At 42.4% G+C, this 19,479-nt stretch overlaps 1 protein-coding gene across 3 annotated transcripts in view; it reads right to left on the bottom strand.

Annotated features, from left to right (window-relative positions):
- The window catches only part of LOC102048607 (sodium channel protein type 5 subunit alpha), a 217,677-nt gene that overhangs the window by 50,603 nt on the left and 147,595 nt on the right, over positions 1-19,479 (bottom strand). For 2 of the 3 annotated variants that reach the window (XM_055709510.1, XM_055709511.1), the window contains one exon: positions 2,072-2,192. In XM_055709510.1, the coding sequence (XP_055565485.1) occupies positions 2,072-2,192 (121 nt within the window). Of the gene's footprint in view, positions 1-2,071; positions 2,193-9,014; positions 9,162-19,479 lie in introns of all 3 variants that reach the window. The other variant, XM_055709512.1, reaches the window with a different exon arrangement.

Here is a 19,479-nt window from a genome sequence, read left to right as displayed (position 1 = left end):
CACTTTGACTTGAAATTTTATGCGTGAATGTTTACATGTCAAGTTTATGCATTTTTGCCAAATCCCTGAAGAATGGGACCAAGTTTAGTCTACACAGCGGCCTTTGAAAAATCGGCATGGATATGTGCTGCATGGGAAAGCAGAGTAGATATGGTGGGGAGGACATCACCCGCAGACACATCCCCAGCGCCCCTGGACACCCTGCACTGGGCAAAGGGCTGGGAGCGGGTTCTCCTTCAGTTCCCATTGAGGGCTCAAGGCTCAGCTGTCCATAGCCTGGGAGAACAGGAAAGCACCCTGGCTTGAACATGGACTGGTGAGGAAATAGGAGAGAAGAGAATAAATGGCAAAATGCAGGAGCAGGGGTGGCCAGGGGGAGGGCAGCAGGAGCCAACAGGGTGGATGTAACCCAGAGCAAGCTTGGGTCTTGGCCCACACTGCCTTTGCCTCTACATTTGTCTGCTGCCAAGATGGTGAGTCGGCTTCAAAACTGGCTTAACGCTTCCAGTGATCTATTTAGAAGAACACTGCTTGCTATCCTGCATCCCACTGACAGCTGTGGAGATCTGCAAACTGGATTGGTACTGATGTGGTCCTGCATGATGGAGGTTCAGGCAGTTCTGGTTATTTTAAGACAGAGCAAATTACAGAGTGCTGCTGCTCTGGGAATGAATCAGGGCTGTGCACTGAAAGAAGTGATGGGTTGTGTGATGTCCACCTGATTTCTTTTAAAAACTGGAAGGTGATCATGGCCAACCAGTTTCAGAATTTGTAAACCAGCATCTGACTAGCACCAGGCTTACAGCATAGGCTTGTTTAAGCAATTATAATATAATGTCTCACTTTGCAGTGCACAACATAGATTGCTGCTCACTAGCCTCATTAAGAAATATATTGTGAAGGAATGAAAACACCAGGTCTAATTTCTAAATGTTATTCTATGGGCCAGAATAGTTGCACCATGCTTTCTTCCATCAGCTGCATTAATTTTTGGCTACTGCTTTTAAGCAGAGCTGCCAAAAAAATGTTTAGATCTTAGGGACATTTGTAAGCCCTGCAGGGCTCCCTTACCTCATTCAATCATCTTTCTCACAGATACAGAGATGCACATTTTTGCTGACTTCAGGGGCATTCATATACCCAGCAAATCATCTCTGTCTGATCCCATCTGAGCAGCTCTGTTTTTATTTATAACGATCCTTGAATTTTCAAGGAAGTATACTAACATTCAGCTAACCCTATTTTTCCTAACTCAGATTTAAAGGAAAATGAGGAATCTGATGGAGACAATATTTGGAACATAACTCATTCTTGACAAGAGATAACTTAGGATATTATTTACCTATTTACCTTTAGATTTACTTTAAAATAGATCTTCTGATGTAGTGAATTTTAAAACTGTTTTGGAGCAGGCTGGTGTTAAAAAAAATAATAAAATGATGACGTATGTAGGTATTAAAAGAGTTACGTAAATGTGATTTGTTGTTATCTAAAATAATTAGGTAAAATAACCTTTATATAGTGCATCCCTGGTCATATGAAAGTTACTGGGCATGTCAGTCTTAACACACTCTTTAAAACGAATGGAAGCGAGTCCCTGGGACTCATGATATCTCCAGACAGTTTCTGTTAACTGCCTATGTACTTTTAAGCAACAGAAACATCCTTATCTGGTCAGTTGTCCACCAAATTTGATCACGCACACATACTGGAAGGTAAAAATCTTCACTGGCCAAGTTAGAAAAATCAACATTTAAAAAAAAAAAACAAACAAAACAACTTCAAACCTTTATGGCACAAATTATGATGAATAAAAGCTTAGCACTTTAGAAGCTGCACAGCCTTTTAGAGCATGCTTTTGGTTTATCTCACCTTGGAAATCCAAAGACTAATGGTAACAAGTGATTTTGAGTGTGTGCTTGGAGCATTACGGCATCTAAGAAATGAAGTGCATCCAGTGAAATACAACTGCAAGCAGCCAGAGCAACGCAGTGTGAAGGTGGTGAGATGTTCACTAAGAGAAGAGGAGGTTCCTCGCCTCAGCATTGCAGTGAAATACGCAGGCCCTTACCTTCGGGGAAGCAATCCTCAGGCTCCATCAGCTCCTCAGCAAACTCAGGGATCTGCTCCAGCAGTTCTGCAGGATTTGTCAAATCCACTGTGCTGCCTTCAGAAAGACTGATTTCATCAAGCTTGTTGTCAACAAGAGCAAAGATGAGGAAAACAAATGGGTCAATGGCCCCGAAGGAAGTAGCGGAGTTTTTATTCCACTAGCCAATATCCCAGCTAAAGCCACCACACAGAGACATCGCCATGCACATCACATGGTGCCCGCTCCTCCAGGGACAGCTCTGCCTGCACTGCCGTGAGCTAACAGCTGACCCATCCACCAGGACAAGAATAAAAAGTGAACACACAGAACTTACTGTTTAAAACAAAAGAGAAGCAAACCGTAGAAAGATAGTGAACAGCTACTGAGTGATGGTAGGTGGAAGCTTGGAATGGTGGAACCACTCAAGATCTTAAGGCTTGTACATCCTGAAGGCTTATACCTTCGGATGGGGGACCAGAAGTGGGACCTAGCTCCTGAAATGCCGAAGGATGAATCTGATGACCTGCGTTGGGTTTCTGTCTCTGGGGCCTAATGCCTGAGGCTCCTCACCCACAACTGATGGGTGAGATCCGCACCTTGTCAGTCAGAACCATGCTCTGCTCCCTGCTGCGACAGCTTCTCCTCTGAGATGAGCAGAAGTGCCTCTGGCACCAGGGTCCAGCCACACGATGCTACAGGCACACATGTGTGAGGGCTTTTCCACCTGCCTCATCCCAGACCTGACTTGTTCCCACCATGTGATGTGTCCCCTTACCTTTTGGTCACCTGCTTTGATCTCAAGGTGACGCAGGAGGGGGGACACATGGCTTTGGAAAGCCTCTCACAGGCTCTATCGCTTGCCTGAAACTTTTGACACCCCCGTCTTAGGCGCATTGTTTAAATTCAGTGTTACTCAGATCCTCCTCTGCAAAATGGGGACAAGAATATTCCTGCTCCCTGAGACTTTGGTTGTCTTATCTATTTAGAGCAGGAACTGTCAAGTAGATCTGGGTAAAAATTTCTGGGGAATATAGTATTTTAAAAAATTGTTTTAGAGGCTGAATTTGTTATTAAAGGGAATAAGATATATGATTAAGTAAGTCACCCAAATATGAAATAGAAATTTCATTTCAAATCAAAACTTTCTTTTAGCAGAATCAAAACATTTTCTTTAGAAGAAAGCAGGATTCCCACCACCACCACCATTTTATTTTACTAGTTAAAATAAAACATTTCCATGTTGTGTTAACCCTAAATTATATTTTACTTGATTATTCAGCTTGGCCACTAAAGTGAAAGCTCTAATATTTGCCCAGCCCTGCTCACAGTTTGTTTCTGACTGTATTAGAGCACTACCTAGTGTAAGTGGGCAACACAGAAGCTGGTATCTTCCAGGGTCATATTAATGCAAAAAAAAAGCCGTAAGCAGGAGTCAGGAGAGGTGGGTTGTTTGTTAACTTCTTATTCTGTTCTCCGAGTACCTCCTGAAATAATTTTGTGCTTTATCCTGCAATACTACCATCTCCATTTAAAAAAAATGAGGACAACAATACTTACCCATGCTTTTAAACAATCTGTGAGATAGTTATATGAGAGATGGCACGTACACATAAAATATTTTCATGAGGATGATGGTGATGGAGTTAGAGAATAGGTACAGCTTTATATATTTATTATTAATGTGAAAATGGGCCCTCTGTTTTCCAGTATACAGTCAATGCAAAATTTATAGCTGAATTCAGAGAAATGCTGAACCTGGGGTAAAATGGGCAAGACTGAACATTCCAGCAATGCTTGCAAGCAGGGATGGGAGCTACTTGTTTGCAATTAGCTGCAGCATCCAGAAGGTCACAGTCTTGGCTAGGGTTTTTAATGCTCTACTCAAAATAACTGCAAATAATCAAGAAGAGACCTTTTAAAAAGAGTCAGAACAGAAAGCACAGGTCAAAGACATGGATAAAGCTTCTAAAAAATCCATATTCAGAATGCAGCTGTTGTATAAAGCCCATTTTCTACAGATTACCAACAGTATATGATGGTGGAAAAAATGTCTTACCAAGCTCTAGCACAGTCAGAACTTTCTGATACTGTTCATTAGGGAATGCGTTTAGTCATTATTTGTTCTGTTATGAAGACATCAAAACACAGATCACCAAAATAGTCCTAAATTATATACAGCTGTAGGATGTAGAAAATAGGGGTTCCAATGAGAAAAAAAGCCTTGTTGGATACAATTCTTACCAATAGACAGAAATCAAAGAAAACTGTGAGAACGTCAGCTTGACAGCATTGTCAGTGAGACAGCTGGATTTAGCAGAGACAGGTTAGGAAATTCACAGAACACAATAGGGTGCAATTATAATAGACTGCAAGGAAAACATCTTGCAGAATCGAGAATTCTTCAGAGTTATTTATCAGGAGGAGTTTTCAGAAAATATTGGAATCCATCATTGTCACAGGGAGATGGGGAACACACAAGACAAAACAGACAGGGTTTCCTCTGAAAAGCCTTCAAAGATGAAAAGGCAGTGAGTGTGGATTCCCAAACGGCAGGCAAAGGTTTGAGGGTCCAAAGTGGGACTAGAAAAAGAAGGAACCATACATATGAGAAAGGAGGGAAAGATTAGGAAAGCTCGTAGGAGAGAAGCAAAGGTTACTCTTTGCCAGAACAGTTAGAAGGGATTAAGAAGGTTTTAATGAACTCAGTAATGGGAAGAAAAGAGCTAGAGACATAGTAACAACTGGTGAGGGAGATGTAACTAATCAAAATTCAGTTGCCTAAGAAAATAAACTCTTTTTAAAAGATTCCAACAAGGGGATCATTAAAAAGAGGGGGGAGAGCCTGTTAGAATTAATACAACTGTAAGCAGAGAAATATCTAGAAAGCCTGAAACATATTTAAATCGGCAGATCCAGACACGGCACACGGCAGGGCATAAAGGGACCCAACACACCAAGTTAACACACTGTTAGGGGTCAATAGTGAATGCTCATGGAAAACTGGGAACAGCCCAGGAGAGTAGCAGTAAGTAAACGCAACACTGAGCTTAGGGAAGAGAAAAAGGGAATAATCATGGGAATCACAGATCACTAAACACTTGCTGTAGCTTGTGATTAAAGTAATTACATAAAGACTCAGAGGAGAAAAGGAGAGTGCTTTCTCAGAGTGAAATGTCAGAGGGAGGTAAAGGCAGCAAGGTGGCTCTCCTGTGTGCTAAGGGTACCGTGCACAGATGAGGTGCAAAGAGGCCAAAAGAAGGTAAAAAAGGCAAACAGATAATCTCCTCTTTCTTTCTTGGAATAAGTGAGTGGAGGAGGTGTAGCAGGCAGAGACAATGGGACCATCAGAAGCCCTTTTGGGAGAACCTCCCGCTAATGCCTAAAGTCCTGCTGCAGAGGGTGGTTTTTACTGTATTTCTGGGTGGGGTGGCCGGTTTAGATACCAGACAGGGCTTCCAACCAACTGCTTGTGTCTGCAACAACAGCAAACTGATCTGAGCGGGTTTTTCAAAAAGCCTTTAGCAGTGAGAGGCTGCAATCTCATTGAAAGTTGATGTTTGCTTAAGGCTTAACCCTCTTATCTCCCTTCCTCTCTCCCTCGCCTCTGCAGATCACAGCCTTAATCTATCAAACTGACATATGACATATAAACCTTAAGAAAATACCTGGATGTCTATTATAGAAAAGTCTACTTTTAAAATAAATTGTAATAAGCCTCGATTCATCCATTGCTGCATGGAGAAAAGCCATCCTAAGGACCCAAATATAACACAAACTTTGTCTTCAGAGGACGTGTTCTGTAGGGATTAGGGTTAGCATGATCTTTGCTAAAGGTATAGAAGAGGTACTGACCGATATAACCTTCACGTTAGCTGGTAACCTTAAATCAGGAGAGTACTGAAACTGAGGAAGCAGAAAGAAAAAGAGAAGTGAAACATGGAGAGAATACAGCAAAATGGGGCTTGTCTCAAAACAGTCCAAATGAGAGAATTCCAGGAAAATTTCAGTGGAAATCCTGGAAGCCTGGAGTAATATTAAAAAATTAGAGGTGATTTTGCAGTGGGATAGAACAACGCAGAGAACCTATATGAAAGGATCATGTCTAGATAATGACATCCTACTTCCTCCCTTTGCGGTTCTGTGGAAGTTATGTTTGGAATATTGTGCTTACTTCTTGGCAAAGAAGTTCCCCCAAAAAGGAACAATTGAGGGAGTTGCAAAGAAAGAGATTAAAAAAAAGGACAGATAAGGGGCGCAGAGATACTCATTTACAAGAAATAATGAAATGAAAGAACAATGGTGTGTGACTTCAGGGGGTGAGCCAAAGACAAAAGGAAGCAAAACCCAGTCTATTAAATTAAGTTATATTAATTAATCAAAAAGACAATGATTGATAAAATTGGTAAAAGACAGTAATGACATGGCACTTTGAAAGGGAGGGGGGCGGGGGGCAGGAAAAGAGGGCTGGTTATTGAGGCAATATAACCAGCCATGAGATTTTTTTCTAAGCAAGTGAATTGTTCCCTTTGGTAAATGAAGAGTTATAAGTTGCCTGATACATTTAAAGGTAGATTCCACAATGTTGTACAGAGTATTTTATAGGGCAGTATTTGGGCAGAGAAATCAACCTGTTTGTTCTCTGAACTCTTATCCACCTGTGACACCAATGATTGTATTCCTATGGTGTCTTCCTGATGATATATATGGGATGAATTTTTAATCATATAATGTATCCTTTACTGACATCGGCAGTGTTTTATTCAGGACACGCTCGATGCTTCCTGATATTGACTGCATCACCCCAGGCCCTGCCTCTTGGGCAGACCAAACCTGTCACTTCCTCACAGTTGCTGCCTTTATTTGGCCAGTTGCAAGTTCTTGGGACATTCATCAAAAAGATGATTAGCATGGCCTCGTGTGCGGGCACAAAGATTACTTGGGAATAGGAGGGCAGTGAGTATGTAATGTCCACGCAAGATCTGGCCTTCAAAAATAGCATCCTTTGGGCTCTGCTCTTTCATGTTGGCATTCGCAGCCTCATGTGAACTTCCGCTTGATTTCAAGTCATCCCTGGATTATTGCCATATTCCTCCACCTCTTTCTAAGCAGCTGCAAATAGAATCAATTATACTCTACTATAGAAAGGTGACATTTGTGTCCCAGGACCCTTTGAAAGTTGAGGGAGGAAATGGGGATTATTTCTTTATCACGATGTTGCTGAATATATCAAGGCTAGACTGTTCCTGATTTATCATGACATTTTGCTATAGCACTTAAAAAGGACATCATTTTCCAGCCTCCGTGTTAGGATCACAGGGTTTATTTATCTCAAAAAGACATTTAAGCATGAAGGATACCTAATCCCCTGGGAGAGAACTGCTGAAACGGCCTTCTGATTCCTCCTAGTTATAATGCTTCATCTCATTATTTTAAAGTTTTGGATTTCTTGGTAAACATACATACATTTTTTCCTGAGATTGGATATCGAATATTTGAGCCTCCTTTCTCTGAAGTTTAGGACCTTTTCTTTCTGAAGGTGAAGTTCAATATGCCAAGAAGTATTCTGGCAAGGAGGATTGCTCCTTAAAGGAATGCTTCGTGGCTAGAGGATTTCTGGTTACTCTGAGTGGAATTTAGCTCACCTAGGCGTACAACTCATCTAGTTACCTTGGGCTGCCTTTATAGTCAGCGGAGAGAAACAGGCACTTTTAGAAGATGATTCATCTGACCTAATTTAAATGTTGATTTCAGCCGGAGATGAGACACATTTACCTGACTACATTGGCTCCAGACCCTCATTGACTATAAAGGGGCCTCAGATGACAAGTTCAGATGCAGATGCTTATGTTTAGTTCAGTAAATTCCACCCCACATGCCAATACAAACCAGTAGGCCTGGAGAGCATGAGCTCTGGCTCTGTGGTGGGTCTGCTTCCTGATGTCCTGTCAAGAGTTCTCCAAGGGATTGCTTCTGCTGGGCACCAGCTTGCCAGCAGTTTTATAGCAGAACTGGGAGAGATGTGATGCATGTTGATACTACGCCATCTTTTCCCTTTCATTAATTCAGTCCCCCAAAACCACCACTGGTTCCAATCTCAAGGAGCTATGGAGTGCCCCAAACTCCCAGGACATCACACAAAACCTCCAGTTCCTGATTTTGAAGAGAGGAATCCATCGTGCTCTAACAACAAAGGCAACGTTATGTCAATAAAATGCTAAATCTGAATGGGGAAACCCTCCAACAAGCCAGCAAGTAGGGTACAGGGAATTTAAGGCCTGGAGTCACTCAGTGTACAGTAGAAATATGTGTATTTTTGGTATTCATGTTTATAAGGACAACATAGTCCTACAAGCTGAAAAATAGATGTCAGTGAGTATACATCAGCACTGAGCTGCGCTTTGGCCAACATCAACTGAATGATACTGAGGCTTACTATTTAGTTAGTATCTCCATGTCAGCTACTTAAATTGTTGCACATTTCTTGGGTCTGTGTGCTAACAGGAACAGGAATGGTTATCTGTGACAGATAGCGGACACCCTGCAGTGAACTCAAGGTGCGGATCTGCCAAGTCAGCAGATGCCATTCTTAGAGCTACTCTTCAGTGGGAAAACCCTCACATATTTGCTCCTAAAATAAGATGGTAACATTATAGATGATCTTGTGGTTTTTTTTCCCAAAGCCTCTTAGAGTCCCATCTTACTTTATAATGCACATTTTCCAAGCTTTCCGATTATTTTTACAACAACAAAATCCTCTCTCTTCTTTACTAAGACTGTAATACCTACTACGTACTATTGCTTTCCTACCACTTGACAAACACATATTTTTACAAGCCAAACCCCACACAAACCAGTGACATGCACTACGGAGCCGGTGCAATGAATTGCATGCAGTATCAGGTAGGAAAGTTGTTTCTGTTACCTCTTTTTGCCCTACTGGAGGTGGTGGCTCAGCCTTCAACTGCTTATCCACGTGCAACTCACTTAACTCTTCACAAATCTCAGAGTTCTGACTCCGGGCGCCTGGGCTTTGGCATCGCTGCCCCCTCAGTTGCAGCTGTTTTTCCTGCTGGAAATAATCCTAGATGGGTTTATTTTCTTTTTCTTTGATAGCATGCTTATTTCTTAAGGAGAACTATCCAGCTAAAAGAGAAAATAGCCTGGACTATACTTGTCAGGGGAGGACATCTTAAGGAAAATGGCAAGAAACAAGATAACACAAGCTTATGCTGTGACTTTTGAGCTTTAGCAACTGGATATGTCAAGATATCTGGCTGTAGAAAATGGAAATACAAATAGACCAGCTCTTTTTCTGAGCTGTTGTTGCTGGAGCAGGAGAAAATTCCCTTTTAGTCTCCATTTTGAGTCTGGTTTGGAGACACAAGCTTCCTCCAGGGACCTGAGGCACACAGAAAGGTGCTGCCAGTCCGGTCGAATAACCAAGGGGTGTACGCTGAAGTTGTGCGATCAGGTGGCAATACTCAGTGTTTCAGCTGGAGAAAGGCAGGAGTGCAACACCCAACACTGTGCTGCCACTCTACTTGAAACAGCGTGGAAGAAAACCCACCTAGAGGGAACAAGATACACACTGAAGGGGAGGAAAATGCAAAGTTCACTGGAAGAGATAAAAGGTACCGAAAAGTAGATGTGGAAAAACTGCAGGTAGACAGTAAATGGATATGGCTCCTATTCAGCAAAATACTTAAAGACTATTTTGCACCCACTGATGCCAGTGGGACTTAACTGCAGTCTGAGAGGAGAAGGCTTCCTTAAGTACTTCCCTAAAAAGGGATGGACTCTGGAATCAGAGCAATAAATATTTTTCTGCACACCCATCTGACTAGATTCATTGCTTGCTAATATGAGGGGCACCACTAAATCCAGCCACTTCTTCCTGGGGTGATGATTATTGCTTCTGAGCTCTCTAGAAGGACTCCCAGGACTAATGGAAGAGGACAGTATGTTTGCAGGGTCAGTCCCTCCATCTAGAAGCCCACGTTCTCTGCTGGTGTAAATTGGTGTGGCTTTATTGATTCACGTAACCCAGGGATTTCTCTGAAAACTCAATAGGTCATCACAGCACTACCATCATTTGTGACATTTCTATCACTGCTACTAAAATATTAACAAAAACTTTAGCCCGTTTCAAAGAGTTGTGCTGAGTTGCTTACTGAAGGACTTCCATGCTGAGAAAAAAATGACCAGCATAACAGGATTTCAACAGTAATTATTGAAACCTATTTATCTTTCACTTGTCCAGCTATTTTTTTTCCCCTTGGCTTGACTGACATCCGACGTTATTCACGTATTAAGCGAGTTTCCCTTCCCCAGGGAGCCGCAGCCTACCTGCCTTAGTTCTAAAGCCACATCACCACAGGAAGTCCCTCAAGAGGTACCAGGAGCAGAAAAACACTTTATACCAAATATAACTATCTGAAAGAACAGATGACACAAAGGAAGCAGCTGGTTAAGCAAATTGCTCTCCGTCTAAATACTTTTGGACTGTCAGGTTTGTACCAGTCTTTTCAAATGTCATTGCGTGTTTCTAGAAAATTAATTTAAAATCAAATTACTTGTTTCCTGCTTCAGAGGGCATGTGGTCTAAAATATATTCTAACTTTAACAAATTAAATTATGCATGTCCAAGCCTGTACCCTCTGCATAAGAATGTATTACATGCAATTTCTAGGCACAGTTTAGCACCGATTTTCACAGGCCAGAGATTGCTCCTTAACCACTGAATTACATTTTTGTCCCTGTCAAAAAGCAACACTCTTTTTAACGTGCATCTTTGGAAACAGTGTAATATTCAGGGGAGAAGCTAATGTGGAAGGCACAGTATGCCCAAGTAAGGCGCTCAGCCATGAAAAGTCTTTTTTTTTTTTTTTTTTTTTTTTTTTAATGCAATGTGCATACAACTTAGTACCAAGTAATCTTAATGGCATGTATTGGTTATAGCACTAAAACAACAGAAACAATTGTTTCGTGTTCAAAGTGCAATGTAATCTGGGGTGACGTCTCAAGTTCATTTATGCAGAAAGGTTGTGCACTCAGAGTCATTAGAAACTACACAGTGTATGAGAACAGACTGTGTAACTCAGTTGATCTGACGAATGTTCAAGTTGTTAAGCAAATTATTGCACTAAGCTAGAGTCAGATGCCAAACTTCAACCAATTCTCTTTTTACTAACTCCTCGGTGTGGTACCAAGACTTAGCAAGGCTTTCCTAGAGACTAAACTCCAGGAACCATGGACCCAGCTGCTTCCCAGAAATCACACTTGTGCCAAGTATCCGATGAATTAACGTTAATTAAAACTGATGAAATACATCCTGGCAAATTATCCAATGGGGACAACATGGGCATGTGGGACAATGATTTGGTTCATCCCCATGTGGTTTCAGACTTGTCCTGTAAATTTATATGGTGGGAGAAAGTCTCCAAGAGAAGTAGACTCTTCAAAAAAATCTGGTTGTATAGACTGAGGCCCAAAAGGAATGTGAGGGAATCCACAAAGTTTTTACAAGCAACTGATGCCAGCCCTGGGAAGCCACTCTCATGGGATGCCACAGTCTCCTCTGCAGCCCACAGCACCTGAAGATCAGCACAGACTTGCCTGGGGAAAGGTGCTTTTGGTTTACGTTGTTTAACTTCAGATTGTTTGCTTTTGTTCTGATTCCAGATGATTCGTTCTTCTGGCAGCAACAGCAGCAAGTTTATCTCCTGTCAAGCTCCCTGCCGTGGGTGGTTTATATAATTTGTTTTTAGTTTTTGTATCAAGTGCCATGTTGCCAAGGCAATACACATTGTGTTAATATTTATTGATTCAGTTGTTTTCATAATTTATAAAGTAAAACCATTCAGCAATACAAAAGCTTTGGGAGTGCAAACGGAGGGTTGGGAGGCCAGGCCAGGCTTAGCTCCTTTACAGCATAAACTGGAAGTTTGCTCTCCTCTGCTCTGCTCTGGGCCCTAAAAACAGCTGATCTGCCAACACCAAACCAGTAACGAGCACACAGAGGAGGACGGACCCAGTGTTGTCCCTTTGCCTGCTGCAGGCCAGCCGCAGCACTAGGAAAACAGCAACCAGATTGAAAATAGACCATAATCTGGGTGACATCTCAAGTGTGTTTGTGCATGGACCCACATACTTGTTTGCTGACACAAATAAATACAAAGGCTCCACACTGCATTCTGCCTCTGAAAAGCACAGATCGGCTAATTGTTTCACGCTTAAATGGGGATTAGTGCAAATGCCGCTCCTTTGGAAAGAGGACTTGCTGTTGGCAAAACAAGACAAATACCTGTCATCAGCATGGATTCTCTTTATTCCTTCCCCATGGAAATATCATTTTTTCCACCCTGTGCAAACAAATTTAGAAAGAGGATCCCAGGACTTGTCTTTCAGATGGCGACCCGTTCAAATGGGTTCTCCTGATGCTTCACTCACTCCCTAGATCATGACCCTGGCTTGTAACATTTGTTCCCTCATTCCCTGGCCACGGCTGTTGTGGGAAAGAAGACGTGCAAAGCCTTTGATAGCAGGAAGCTTCCTGTCCCAGGCAGGTGGGGAGGCAAGAAATGGGAACTGGCGCTGGAGCCCTCCCCCTTGCAACTGTCACTGCAGAGCCAGCAAGCAAGGATGAAGGATGTGCCAGGATAAAGTTAATTTAAGTTATTTTATGAGGTTGACAGGGTATCCGCTGTCTCTGGTGTGACAGTGCAAGTACAAACTGCCCTCTACTCAGTCTACAGTGCAATGGGAAGCTTCAACCCTATGTATCTTCTCTACTCCCCACCAGACTCATGCATCCCTCTGTCTCTCCAAAGATGAGTTTTGAGACACTAACGGGATTTCAGGAATGCTCAGGTTCTGTGGTCACTTTCCAGGAATGAGCTGGTCAGGGCATTTCCAGGTGCAGACTCAGGGCAGTGGAGGCTCATCCTGGTTGTCCCACATGCAAGGCTGCACACACTTGACCATACAGGTGGGACCCTGCTTCACCATGGGACATGGTCCATCACAGGAAGGAGCAGCAGCCAAAGATGCTGGCAACAGAAATGTCTCTGCTTTAGCCATTCATAGATGACAGACACTGTGAAATTGAGCCTTCTGAAGAAATGCAGCTCAATAGAGCAGCAATTAGTCCTTTAATAGATGACAAAATATTTTAACCTGCAAAGCTTCCTATAGCCAGTTTCAGGATACCATAATAGGATTCTGAGGAACTTTTCATGTATAGTAAACCCAGTTCAGCAGTGCGACACACATAGCTATGAGAGGATTGTTTACGCTGTAAAGTAATTGTTGATGTTTGTGTTCCTCCTTGCAGACAGCTATGGATTTCATAAAATTACCGTGCCTGGTAGCAATTGGCATCCTTTCTCAGCAACAGTTTGTGTCTAGTAACTGGCATCCTTCCTCTGCAAAGAAGCCAAGAAGTAAATGATCGTGAAAACTGAACTGTTTATATCCTACCTCTACATAAGTGGAGAAGCAAGCAGATTGCAATGCTGCTGAAATATGGCGAGCTTGCATTACTGCCTCGGTGGCACCTGTTTGGTGTGTAAAGTAAACAGGAGACTACAGTCTGCAGAGCTCTTGGGCTGACAACTCTCAGATATGTGAATTTAGTCTTTCTGAAAAGCCTTGGAAAATCTGAGTTAAATGGGAGAGAAATAAATAACCATGAACCAGGCAAATGAATTGTGGGTTCTTGTTACCAGAACAGATAGTTTATGATCTTGGTTCTCCTCTTTCACAAATAAATGTTAATCCTTGTAGCACCAATGAAATCAGGGGATTTATCTTTCTGCACGTTTAGCATGAGAAGAAAAATCACCAAATACATCAGGAAAATTCCCTTGCTTCCTTAATATGAGAAGGGGAAGATTAATATCTCTTATTCTGCCAGGAATAAAAGAGGGCTGGTGTGCAGCTGTCAATTTTAAGTGTGCACATTAAGAATCTCTCTAACCTGGTTTGAAGAACTGCTTCTGTAAAGCAGTGTTGCTGCTACTCAGTTTAATGAGAAATCGGAGGAAAACCTGGAGTGATACCACACCACAGCACTAGGATTATAGCTAAGACACAGAGAGGATTCGTGCTACACTATGTTCCTTAACAACTGCATTTTATTAGCAGACTACAGTGTTTGCAATACTGATGTAAAGCCTGTGAAGTCCTACCTTAAGGCTGCAGCACACGTACGTAGTTTAAGAGCTGCAGATTCCTCAAAGAGGGTATGAAAGCAGGAAAGAAATAGTCTAAACCTGATTATTTGAGACTGGTCATCCCCACTTTCCATCCTATGCCACCTGGTCCATCATTCCACTTCACCAGGCATCAGGCTGACTTAGTAGACCAATTTTTGTTCAGTTTTGCAGCCCTTATCTACCCCTCCCAGTTTTTCCTCCTGCCATTCATCTGTGCAAAAGCCAGAAACAATCTGGTACAAAGTGAGCAGTAAAACATCAGAATTAGGAGGTGCTGCTTGTATTTGCCATGTGAATCCATCTGGATATTTTTTTCTTTTTCTTGATCACCCAGCCTTTATAGGGACCCCGTTTATTAAACCCCAAATCACTAACACATGCACGCTGAAGAGCAACATGGGCAAAACAGGTTAAACACGACAGTCACCAAGTTTAGAAACAGCACAGGCCTGTTGCCCAGCTCCTGGGCAGATGAAATTATGCTCCCAACTTGGATGTCCACAGGTCCTAAAGGAGTTTCCAGCTGTGCGGTCACCTGCCAGCATTAAGGCTGCTGAAGTTTGAAGTTACATCTATGTAGCCAAACACAGAACTTGTTCTCCCCGTGGAGCTAAGAAACGCATTTTTTGCTCCCAAAAGTCACAGGGTATTTGGTAGAAAATGGCAGTACTTGTTCTAATAAAAAACAATGGTCCTGTGAATACTTAGCTGGATAAAGATACCAGAAATCTGGCCCTTACAATTCAGAATGGTGAAGGCTAAGGCTGGCCAGAAACCACAGCTGCTCAGCAGAGGCTGTTAACAGCAAAAACTCCCCTGGAACCAGCCTGCCCTGGTATTTTCTCTCATTTTTAATATTGGTGAAAAAAAACCTTTGCCAGACCAATATCATCACAGCCTGTAACTGCCGGTCTCTGCACAGGCGTGGGATGCTCTGCCAAATGTCATCCCTCAAGGAGGGACAGAGCAGTTTAGCAGTGCTCCTTCAAGGATGAATCCAGAACATTTTAAGTGTTTGAACTCCAGCCACAGAGGGGCGAGTCATGTTATTTCTAATGGCTTCTGCACTGCTGGCCTAGGATCTTTTCCCACACTGAGCAACACACGGCCCATAATAAAACATAGATTCATTATTCCAAGGCTTGACTCTTAAAATTAGTCTAAGTGTGAGAACTTGGCAAAAAGATGGACTGCCAAAGTTAATTTAGCCTGTTATCAATTCAATGGGCTTAAATAGGCAGTAAAAGTGTTTCTTAAGTGTTCATTGTTGAGAGTTCAAGCTAATACCTTCTGCTAAATTGCATTTTGAAGTTTAATCACAATCTACTTTATGTTTCTTTTGTGTAATTGGGATATTTCCATGGTATGATATGAAGAACTCAAACTAATGGGCTTCTCTGATGGAAGTTTAAATTTTGGAAGTTTGCCTTAAAGCGCAGTGAATGAGGCTGCCTGAAATAATCTGGAACCTTTCACCCAACTAAGGTGTTAATATTTTGATCATGAAAAAATTCTCATATTATTACAGGTAATAGCAACAAAATAACCATGATTTTAGATTTTTTGGGGTTGGACCATAATTAATGGGAGTAATTTCAAACCCCCGACCCATGCTCGCATGCCCTGTCTTTCTTGGCACAGGAGCTGCGGGGGAACTGGCTGCTGTTCATTTCGTCCAAAACGTTACATGTTGGCATTTTCTTTACCTAAGGGAGAAACGTGAGAAATGCTCATTTCTGGGCAGCATTTTGCTCCAGGGAGGGATATGGATACTGGGAAAAGGCACCCAGTAAGCTGTGACTGACACGTAGTCCATGGTCTGGGCACTTGTCCAAATGCATGTTGTCAAGTGCGCTATGCCTGATATCGGTTCTTTCAATGCCAGGCTTTTTGGGTTTTTTTCTCCCCCCTCTTTCTTCCCTCCATCAGCTCCCTGTGTTTCCTGCACCTTAGGCATTATGCTGTAGATAAATATATTTCCCTGCCACCCTGTACTGAATCAGCACCCTAAAACCTTTGTTCGCAGTGTGACTGCTCTAATCACGTCTGCAGAGTTCTGAGATGGAGTCTTCTCCTTTCTGCCCCATCGTGCTGAAACAAAATAAACACAAATGTCTTTCTATATGTAGAAGCAAAGATGAGGACATAGGTGCTTTAAATCTGCTGTTGTGATTTGTAGTCATTTTTCTAATGGCCTTGCTGCTTTTCTTCCAAAGACAATAAATACAGAAATGTTCTATTTTATTGCTAAAAGTAATTAGCAAATAATTGAGTTCCACGCAGTTTTCAAGAAATGCAAAGCAAAACAAAACAGTTAAAAAAGGGAGAAATCCAGGCAAACTATGTATGTAATAACACTGAACCCCCCCCCCGCTATCCTACTTAATAATCAGAAAAATATTGGTGCACATAAAGCCAGCAAAAAGAACGCTGTAAGATTGATTGCGTGCTGCATGCATGTATACGTGTGGGTTCACTCTCCTGCCAGTAAGAACTGGGGAGTCATCGACAGAATTCAAAGAAATTTTATCCAGTTGCACTAAAAGAGAACATGTCCCACAGACTGGAACTGAAACCAGACAGGATATAAATACTGTTTGAAAGGGCATTACAGTTCCTGACAATAAAGTATATTTCCTGCAGTAAAAGGCTGAAATTAATGTACCCTGTCAAACAAACACATGACTTCATGGTATCTCTGATTTATAGATGTTAGAATTATTAGGAGCATAAGACATTGTCACAAACAATTTTATATCAAAATCTTTATGCACTGGCGTTTTTATAGCAATTTTCAATAATTTCAGCTACCCTTATGTCAACCTGGAGTAATTCTATTGACTTTTACAGAATCACTTCAGGTTTAGGAGCAGGTCTGTAATACACAGAAATTGTACAGTAAAATTTCCACTGTATACAAAGGAAACAGATGGGGGTCCAGGTGCAGATGGTGAACTCTCTGTTACCTGAGACATTTCATTCTTTTTTCTGTCTTACAAATGATGTATCATAGCTAAAATAAACTTACAGGCTCTGTGCAGAAATTAGTGGTTGAAGTCTTTGACTCAGTGTTATGAGAAAGCCAAACCATGATGATCCCAATGGTCCTCTCTGACCTCAAAATTATCAATCTCTTACTGGTAGAAAAAGGCAAAAAAAGTCATCAGAAACATTTTCATCTCATCCAATGAAATAAAATGAGTGAGTAATTCTGAAATAAATATGGGGAAGAAGAGAATAAAAGCTTGGAATTTTGATTCAGGGCAATATAGAAACTGTAGTATTGAATAGAGAGTGCGGAGGCAACCAGTTCTGTCGTTGGCATGCACAGAGGCACTTACTCATCTAAAGTCTGAAAATCTGGTTTTCCTGGGAGATGCATGTGGTGGAGCCTAGGCAAAGGTATGTCTATATATACATGCGTACGTACATACATACATACATATGTATATATATATATATGTGGGGAGCACTGCCAAGCGAGAAAAAAAATGTGACTATCATTGGGAAAGCGAGGCGTGCTCTGGAGCAACCAATACTCAGTCAGTGTGCAAACTCCAGACAATGCACACCCCTTGGGTCCCCTGTGCCCACCCAGACCCAAACCCCTTGAAAATCACAGCAGAAGTGCTGCTCTGCCTTGCAGGGGTCTAGGGAAATCACACTGGGAAGTGCAGCTGTGCAGGTGAGAAACTGGGAAAACCCTGGAGGGCACTAAAAGACACTGTCCCCTTCCCACAGGCACTATTCCCTGCCAGGTCACAGGAAGGTGAGCCCGAGCAGGCACAGCAACAACTCTGCTATTTCAGGATTTCTGCAGCCAGGGGTGAGCCTCAGGCAAGAGGATGGGCCAGCCCTCCGCCTGCTTGGCAGTCTCAGGACGGCACAAACTGGCCAGAGTGGGAGCTGGGATGTGGTCAGGGCAGCGCTCCTACGGTGTGTGCCACGTGTCGAGCAAGGGGTAAGGAGCTGAAGCTGCAAAGCGCTCCGTCCCGGCAGCAGGCAGCCAGCACTTTCCGTATGACCCAATTAGCCACTCCGTCGGAACAAATCAATAATGGCATTTTCTGAAGACAAGCAGGCAAGTGCTGCTGGCTCGGCACTGCGCTGCATGTGAAAACACAAAGGTGTTAGCTCTGCAGAAAGCAGCATCCATCCCTGGCTTTGTCACCGCAGAGAGGGCAAACGTGAGGTGTGGCCAAGAGCCACTAGCCACCGTGGCACGGATTTTCTTCTCAGGGGCATGCTATAGACAGATCAAGTTCAGGGCTGTAGTTTCAGTAAGGCAGGCCATGTAGTAATTACATAAATGTAAGAAAGGGGAGAAAGCAATAGCAACCCTGTCGGGCTGACTCAAACAACAAGGAAAAGGTAGAGCCATCTTCTCAGGTTATATTAATAAAACGTCCTGACTGTAGGAACTCATCAATGCAGAAAAGGATCCCAATAGTGTGCGGAAAGACCTGGGTGTCACTGAAGTCTGAGGTAACAGAAACAAGCCTGAGTCCAACAGTGAAAGTGCAGGACATCATACTTCGGGGACTGATTGAGGATACCCAGCGTTATTTATCTGGAACCTTCTTTTAGTCCGTTGATCACAGGATTCCTCTGAACCACAAAGTGATGTCACCGAGAAAAAGGCACACACTGAGCTGTGGGCACCTTGAAGGTTAAGCAGTACTAAAGCAGGTAATTTTAAGATTTAATCTTTGGACTTATATATCTAATGTAAATGGTACAAACCCCGCTGATGTCTGAAACTTTCAACGTAGTTAAATTGCAGGTAAGTTCTGGTAGGATCCACTGTGTTAGGTGGGCTGGACTGTGCACACTGAATTGTGAACTGTCCCCATAATCTTACTCCTTCAGGAGACTGAAAGCTGATGTCACATATTAAAAGATTGTCTTTACAAGCAATTACAAGACACTCTGCGGAGTTTCAGGAAAATAATTTCCACATTTTAAACACCTAGGAAGCCAAAATAAGAACCCAAAAGAATCTTGAGAAGATGCAGCCAGCATGTTGCTGCTGAGATTTTGTGAGCTGTTTTCCTGCAGAACAACCCATATTTAAATTATACACCTCAAAGACGGGGAAAATGGAAGACAGCTATTCTTGTTCTCATTATAAGGCTAAACTTATCAAATCCTGAAGAAATCTTCTTCATCTGG

Source organism: Falco cherrug, chromosome 4, assembly GCF_023634085.1.
Source record: "Falco cherrug isolate bFalChe1 chromosome 4, bFalChe1.pri, whole genome shotgun sequence".
Classification (NCBI taxonomy): domain Eukaryota; kingdom Metazoa; phylum Chordata; class Aves; order Falconiformes; family Falconidae; genus Falco; species Falco cherrug.
Note: the sequence above shows the minus strand (reverse complement) of the source record. Positions and strands in the feature narration are given on the sequence as shown.